This window comes from Triticum dicoccoides, chromosome 3A (assembly GCF_002162155.2).
Source record: "Triticum dicoccoides isolate Atlit2015 ecotype Zavitan chromosome 3A, WEW_v2.0, whole genome shotgun sequence".
NCBI lineage: Eukaryota > Viridiplantae > Streptophyta > Magnoliopsida > Poales > Poaceae > Triticum > Triticum dicoccoides.
This window is the reverse complement of record NC_041384.1, coordinates 197,891,484-197,899,648: the sequence shown is the minus strand read 5'-3', so window position 1 is coordinate 197,899,648 and position 8,165 is coordinate 197,891,484. Positions and strand designations below refer to the sequence as shown.

Genomic DNA, 8,165 nt, shown 5'->3' with positions numbered 1-8,165 from the left:
AGATTGGACGCCAAGCATCGTACATGTAGTTTCATTTTGTTTGCATGAAAACTCTATGGGATGGTATTACTGCTTCAATTCTGAGGGAGCTCGATCAACGACAATTGACCATGCCTTATAGGCTCTCCAGAACTACTGGAAGTAGTGTAACAATATATTTGAAGCTAGAAACTAAAAGCAAAGAAAACCACAAAAAGATAATGAAACGCATCAATGTGGTCAATAGGGACCAAAAAGTGCAATATTGAAAGAGCCAAAAGCCCTTCGTTTATAGTTCTTAAAAAAACAAGACAAAATTGAGAAAGACTAAGTTGACGAATAGTAAGTATTCGGCGTAGTAAATATGGGCTTTTGGCTTTTAAAGCAAGGCGGAAAATCTGCAAAAACTGAAGTATAAACCATAACAAACAGAGCCTAAGTCTACAAACTGATATAGATGACTTTGAATGAAAGGAGATGAACAAAATTATGGTATACACTCCCTTTCTACGAACAATTCTAATACATTCTTAATAATGTATAGGATGTGGCTAACTCTTGTTTAGATTAAAATTAACTAAGTGTCATCTAGAAAAGTAAATCAAGGAAAAAAGTTTGCATGAATCTTTTTGTAAAATCAAATGGTGTAGGAATTAGATAAGAGTGCCAATTCTCATCTAGAATTAGCAAACCCGTCGTACTTTTTGAGAAAATCTTATAGAATACAGCTTGTCACAAAATGAATTCGTGTCTTGTTTCTTCTTAAAAACAATTAGTGCCATCATTACCTTGCAATGTTATTACTCTCGTGTGGTCAGGTTAAATCAAGGCAGTAACTAATTCCTCCGATTCAAAGTCAGTGTCGTGGTTTTAGTTCAAATTATACAGCACTATTCGTTTGCTTTTTGGTGTTCTTCTCTGGTTAGGCCGGAGACGTCCACCGTCGGTGTGGTCTATACTTTCACTCCAACATTTTGTTTCACCTTCAAATATCCATATTTCAGATGTTAGGAAAAGGAAATCCTTCATCTAGTCAAAATAGACAATGGAAAATTGTAAGTACAACTGTTCATCGGGAGATTCATCAAACATCCAAAAATCCAGCGGACCAACGCGTGCGTGCGTGCATCCACGGTAGATGGATGTGGAAACAGTGGGAGAAACGCCTACAAATTCAAACGAAAACAACACCGCCGCAAGCTGCCAAGAGATCGCCGAGCGCGAGCACGCAAGCGAAGAGATTTTTCCTTCCCTCCCATCCCATCTCTCTCTCTGTCTCCCTTCCCCACAAACAATCCTCTGCTCTCCTCCGACCTCCATGGCTCCACGTATATAGGACGCCTCCTCCGCCCATGCCTCCATCTCTCTCTCTCGCTCGTTGCCGCCTCTCCTGCGCCAACCACGCTATTCCTAACGACTAACTCGTGCGCCGCGATACGGACCCGCGTCAGAAGGCTCAGCCGCCGCGCGCCTCGGAGCCCGGGGGATCGGGGAGGAGAACACAGGGGTTTGGGCTCGGGAGCGCGGCACGCCATGGACCCGCTGAGGTTTCTGGGCGGCGTCCGACCCGCCGCGCCGCCGCAGCCCCCGGTGGCGCCGCCGCCAGCGCAGCGGCAGCAGCAGCAGCAGACGCGCGCCGCCATGCCGCGCCTGTGGCCGCGGGGTGAGAGGAGGGGCGCCGGCGCGAGCGGAGAGGCTCGCGGCGATGAGGCGGGGACGAGGCCCGAGGCGGAGGAGCGGAGGCAGGGCAATCAGCAGACGCGCACCGCCATGCCGCGCCTGTGGCCGCGCGGCGAGAGGCCGGGCGCCGGCGCGGTTCGCGGCGAGGAGGCGGGTACGAGGCCCGACGTGGAGGACCGGAGGCAGGGCAACTGGGTGCTGCAGATGCTGCGGGTGCAACCGAGGTGGGCGGATCAGGCGGACGCCGAGGCGGCCGGCGGTGGCCGGGGACGCGGAGGGCAGGAAGACGAGGCGCCGGACGTGTCCGGGGCCGAGAGGTGCGCGTCGTGCGGTGGCGGGGACGAGGAGAAGGAAGGCTGCGCCGTGGGGGCGGACGAGGGCGGCGGCGAGGTGTTCGACCGCGCGTCCTTCTCGAGGCTCCTTCGGAAGGTGTCGATCGAGGACGCCAAGGAGTACTCCAGAATGTCCTACCTCTGCAACATCGCCTACATGATCCCCAAAATTCAGGTACGATCATTGCTTGCAGCAGCAGTGCCAGTTACATACATGCACGTCCCCTGCTTAACAATCACGGCCGGTCAACCCTGATGAGTTTCCTGTACGTGAACATTATATATAGCTCATTTCGGTACAGCAGGCAGTGGTACTTTTAGGAATGCAAAGCTAGATTCAGTCTATTTTGGCCTTTACTGTACCTCTCTCTGGGTGATGGTGAAGTACTTGTTTTACTATTCTGCAAACTCTGTTCCATCTCTCCCTCCGATTCAGTATTAGTTACACCAGTTACCTCATTGTTCTTTTATCTAATTTGAATACATATTGGTAGAAAATTTCGGTGCCCCATTCAAGTTTTCCTAACACTGCATTTTTTGGTTCCTCCTCGACCAAATCAGCCAAAATGTCTCCGCCGGTACAGTTCACAGTTTGTGACAACATCAGTGCAAGAGAAGGACAGAGCTAATCCTGATAGGAAGCAGGAGCAGAGCACTGAGAAAGGTGAATCTCCAGATAAAAAACCTCGAGTTGTCAAGAATGCTGCGTTGGGGAGCAAGGAGGAAGAAGGAAACGGCCCGGCGATAAACCCTTTTGGTGCATACCAAGTCATGTCATCTGCTGCCTCATATTTACATTCCCGGGCCATGGGCATCAATCCCTTTGGTTCCAGGACTAATGGTAAGAATGATCCAGCAACCATCATGGCCATTGTGAGTGGTGAGAACAGTGAAGGTTTAACCTTGGACGAAGCCTCATTTGTGGCCACAACAAATTCAGTAACTTCCATGGTTGCTGCCAAGGAAGAAACAAGACAAGCTGTTGCAGATGATCTGAATTCTTCAAGGTCCTGTCCCTCTGAATGGTTTATTTGCGATGATGACCAAGGCAGCACAAGATACTTCGTAGTTCAGGTAGAACTCCTCCCTGATATCTCATGTCTACGTGCGTGCCTTTAGCATGTTAGCTGCTCCTGGCACTTATTTTGCTCGATCGTGACTTGCTTATTTTACTGGCAGGGCTCGGAGACGATAGCTTCTTGGCAGGCCAACCTACTATTTGAGCCAGTCAAATTTGAGGTATGCCGGTCTTCAATCATGTTAACCTTTTCTGTTGCTTCATTTAGTTATGCATCATGGACACATCAACACTGTAATCTCTGTGCATTTCGTATGCGCTCCAGGGACTCGATGTACTTGTTCACAGGGGAATATACGAAGCTGCCAAAGGGATGTATCACCAAATGCTGCCGTATGTCAGATCACACTTGAGAAATTATGGTAAATCCGCAGAATTGCGATTCACTGGCCATTCTCTTGGTGGGAGTCTGGCTTTGCTTGTGAATCTAATGCTACTGATGAGAGGAGAGGCACCTGCTGCATCATTGTTGCCTGTCATAACATTCGGTGCCCCATGCATCATGTGTGGCGGTGACCACTTACTCCGTAAACTTGGGCTGCCGAAGAGTCATGTGCAATCAATCACAATGCATCGGGATATTGTTCCTCGAGTATTCTCGTGCAATTATCCTGACCATGTCGCCAACATTCTGAAGCTCGCCAATGGAAATTTCCGCAGTCACCCATGCCTTACAAACCAGGTATGCTCGTGTCTGGTGACCTCTTTATTTTGTAACACAAATGCTACATTAGTTTTTTTAACCTATGCGATAGATATTTCCTTTACTAGATAACCGAGGTCCATGATCGCCATTTTGTTGTTGCAACGACTTATGAGGGTAGGTTTGATTTCTGACATGGAGAACAATAGATAAGCACATTCATCGGTTGGATTATCTGCCATATCTTCTTTGTTGATTTTCTCACTGTAACTATATTATATAGGACTAAAACATGCATCTTGTAAAATTAGTAGTGATTGGTTGATGCCATTTTTTTCTGAATAAGCATTGGAAATACACATGGGATCAATGCATGTCCAGCAATCACACTCTTAAGTCTTAATCAATAATAATGGCTGTAATCCCTTCTCTGTAATTCACTGCAGAAACTCTTGTATGCCCCAATGGGGGAAGTCCTCATCTTGCAGCCGGACAAGAGGCTCTCCCCGCACCACCACCTCCTCCCACAGGACAGTGGCATCTACTACCTGGGCGATTCAGCAGGCATCTCCCTGAAGCTGCTCCAATCGGCCGTGTCGGCCTTCTTCAACTCCCCGCACCCGTTGGAGATCCTCAAGGACGGCGGCGCCTACGGCCCCAAGGGCACGGTGTACCGCGACCACGACGTGAACTCGTACCTGCGGTCGGTCCGCGGGGTGGTGCGCAAGGAGGTGCGTCGCCTCCGGGAGGCGGAGCGGGAGCGGTGGCAGCTCCTCCTGTGGTGGCCGCTGGCCGTGCACGGCGTGCTGGCCACCGGCATTGGCGGGTGGGGGAGGTACGGCGAGCTGGCGGACGCGGTGGCGCGGGGAGGGAAGGAGGCGGCGAGGCAGGCCCAGCAGCACGCCCGGATTCTGGCGCTGTTCCTGCTGCCGGTGAAGCTGCTCGTGCTCGGGGCTCTCCTGGCCGTTAGACTGAGGTGATAGATGATGATGATGACGACGATGATGATGATACGTAGTTCCTTTCGTTTCGTTCGTTTGCACAGGATAGCATTACATACATGATTCTTTTGTCCGAGCTGGGACGCCAAGCGGACACCTGTCGTGATCGGAATGCTCGGATGCTGCCTTTCTCTAAGATCGATCCATCAGCAACGTGTGTGTATAACAGATTAACATGAAGGCTCAGATTGTAGAAAAGCACCATCAGCAAGCTGTCTCAAAGTAGCATCGTCTCTTATCGTTGTTGCCTCATGTGGTTCTTGTCTATGTTACTACTCAACGACTTATTAGCAAAAAAATAGGTTGAGCTGTAGGAGATAACCTCAGACCGATGCTAAAATGGAGTACCAAGTTGTATTAACTGCTCAATGAGTAGGTGAGTCGGCAGTTGCCTTGCCGGCACCTACTCATGCAGAGTCGTTGCGTACTCTACATAGTGTGTAGTAGTAGTATTACCCCGCAAAAGAAGAAAAAGTGTTGAGTAGTAGTATTGACTTACATACTCTCTCCGTTTCTTTATCAACAATTAGAGCATGAAATCAATGTTAGTAGATGCATCATGGAATGAATTTCGATACCATATAGCCTTAGTATAAAGCTATATTGTAGATGTTGATATATATAGGGCCGCGCTATTCCTCATCCTGGGTGAGGAATACTTATTCTTCATCCCCTCTCTAATTTGTCATCAATGCAACGTATTTTACGTTTTGTAAATTTTGTCTTATTTCATACATAAAAAGAGAACGTAAGAAAATATGTACTCGCCGTAAAATATGTTACATAAAATTATAAATGTAAGAACATAGTGTAAAATGTATATAAAATATGATTTTTCAGGTCTTATAACCTATTTTTTTTATTTTTTATTAAATTTTACATATTGAATCAATATGCATGTAACTATTTATATTGTAAAAGTAATTTATTTAGGAAACGATGGTAAGATTACCTTGGGTGAAGAATAATTTATTCTGCACCCTGGATGATGAATAGTAACACTATATAATTTATTTTACATTTTGGTCAAACCAGATTTAAAGGAAACAGAGAAAGTATGATGTAGGCATTGGCCGTAGAGCGATTGCGTGCCTCCAATGGCCCGTATTTTGTTTGTGTTGAACTTGACTGTACTTGGGTTGGATGGTTGTACGGAAAACTGTAGAGCCCGCGTGCAGTTGGAAGGAAGGAAGGAGACCCATCTCCAGCCAAGCGCATCGCATGCACCCTCACCGAGCGGTGATCTCGGAACGAGGAACATCTTCCCTGCCCTTCATCTCCCCATTTGGTCACAACTCGGCACATGATAATCCAACGGGAAAGCGACGAGTGTACCGGCTTAGAAAGTTCCAGACGAACGAAAACTGCTCCTCCTGCTCGCAAATGGAAAACGATCGGGGCCAAGAAACACGGACTTTCTTCTTTTCGAACCATCACGGCGTTTGTTCCTTTCTTTCTCACGCCTGGGCTTGGGAACCTTCGGCGTGGCGCGGCGCGGCGCGGGCCGGGTGCCGACAAGCGCCGGGGTCGGCGTCGCGCGGCCGCTCGTGCCGATCCGGCCACCTGGGCGGGGCGGGGCGTGCCGATCCAACCCCACCCCGTCGCGGGTTCCCGTACGTCTGTTTCGCTCGCGTCGCGTGGCTCGCGGCGTTGCCGGCCCTATCCGCTGCTGCATGAGTTGCGGTCCGACGGGGAAGAATGTGTGGTGGGGAACGCCGGGGGAGACCGACACGGCCAAGCAAGCCAGCCAAAGCTCAAGTCCGAGCCGGCGGGCAAGGGTTAGACTTGCACGGAATACATACATGCTCGTCTTTTTCCTTGCCACTTCTGATTAATTAACCGCGGGAGTGGCCGACTGATTACTACTACCTCCATCCTTGTTTATTGGTCCTATTGTAATCTGCCCTAGATTCTGATCACAAATTTAACTATTAAAACATTCATGCATGTCATAAAAAATATATCATTGAAAATTATGTTTAAATACGAATCCAACAATATATTTTTTGTTGACATGCACTAACATTTTATCAGTTAAATCTTTAGTGAAAATTTATCACAAATTACAAAAGAGACTAATAAATCAGGACGGAGGTAGTAGTGCTGGTAGATTTGATGAGTAGGGTTTAGAACCGATCGGTTCTGTTCCACAAGTGCGTGGCTTCGACGGAACCGACAAAAAGCATGCAAAAATGTTTTGCATTGGTAAAATGGAAAAGGTTTTGCTTGGTAGCTACATTAGGCTTGTTTGTCTGGTCGAGACCGGGAGCGCGAGACAACGACTGCATGCGGCAAGAGAAAGGTGAAGAGATAATCTTCAGACTCGTCTCAGATCTCCAAAGGCACTTGTCCCTTTGGTGATGCTCATTTTTTGAGAGATTTGGCGGGAACATAACACTGGAATCTTTGAAAACATGGTTGTTCCTTTCATGGTTATTATTAGCAAGATTAAATAGAAGATGTCTCTTTGGGTTTTGGCGGGCGCAGAGCATTTAAGCATTGTAATGCCACGTGGGTAGATTTTTTATATTGCCACTTTGCACTCTTGTCTAAAATTTTCTTTCTTAAACAATGAAATTGCAAATCCTTTGCCTTGTTTCAAAAAAAAAAGAGGTGAAGAGATGGTCGCGGCTTCGATCAGGCTGCATGCAATTCGAGCGGGCGGCAATCACAACTGAACGCGTAAGCGTGGGGACTCGGGCGGCGACTCTAATGATATTCTAATCGGGCAAATTGCGCAGCAAAATGAATACTACATGGTATAATTGAAGGAAATATGCCCTAGAGGCAATAATAATGTTATTATTTTATTTCCTTATATCATGATAAATGTTTATTATTCATGCTAGAATTGTATTAACCGGAAACATAATACTTGTGTGAATACATAGACAAACCAAACGTCACTAGTATGCCTCTACTTGACTAGCTCGTTAATCGAAGATGGTTATGTTTCCTAACCATAGACATGTGTTGTCATTTGATTAATGGGATCACATCATTAGAAGAATGATGTGATTGACATGACCCATTTCACTAGCTTAGCACCCGATCGTTTAGTATGTTGCTATTGCTTTCTTCATGACTTATACATGTTCCTATAACTATGAGATTATGCAACTCTCGTTTACCGGAGGAACACTTTGTGTGCTACCAAACGTCACAACGTAACTGGGTGATTATAAAGGAGCACTACAGGTGTCTCCAAAGGTGAATGTTGGGTTGGCGTATTTCGAGATTATGATTTGTCACTCTGATTGTCGGAGAGGTATCTTTGGGCCCTCTCGGTAATGCACATCACATAAGCCTTGCACGCATTACAACTAATGAGTTAGTTGCGAGGTGATGTATTACGAAACGAGTAAAGAGACTTGCCGGTAACGAGATTGAACTAGGTATTGAGATACCGACGGTCGAATCTCGGGCAAGTAACATATCGAAGACAAAGGGAA

At 47.1% G+C, this 8,165-nt stretch overlaps 1 protein-coding gene across 1 annotated transcript; it reads left to right on the top strand.

Annotated features, from left to right (window-relative positions):
* Positions 1-1,235: 1,235 nt before the first annotated feature.
* On the top strand, positions 1,236-4,946 carry LOC119267840 (phospholipase A1 PLIP3, chloroplastic-like). The gene is made up of 5 exons (XM_037549276.1): positions 1,236-2,166; positions 2,553-3,065; positions 3,171-3,230; positions 3,335-3,751; positions 4,159-4,946. Exons 1-5 carry the CDS (start codon positions 1,513-1,515, stop codon positions 4,690-4,692), a joined length of 2,178 nt encoding a protein of 725 aa, XP_037405173.1. The 5' UTR covers positions 1,236-1,512; the 3' UTR covers positions 4,693-4,946.
* Positions 4,947-8,165: the final 3,219 nt, after the last annotated feature.

Coding starts and splice junctions, on each gene's coding strand:
- LOC119267840 (XM_037549276.1), top strand. CDS start 1,513: ATGGACCCGCTGAGGTTTCTGGGCGGCGTCCGACCCGCCGCGCCGCCG. Junction 2,167..2,552: donor ACATGATCCCCAAAATTCAG/GTACGATCATTG, acceptor CGACCAAATCAG/CCAAAATGTCTCCGCCGGTA. Junction 3,231..3,334: donor TTGAGCCAGTCAAATTTGAG/GTATGCCGGTCT, acceptor TATGCGCTCCAG/GGACTCGATGTACTTGTTCA.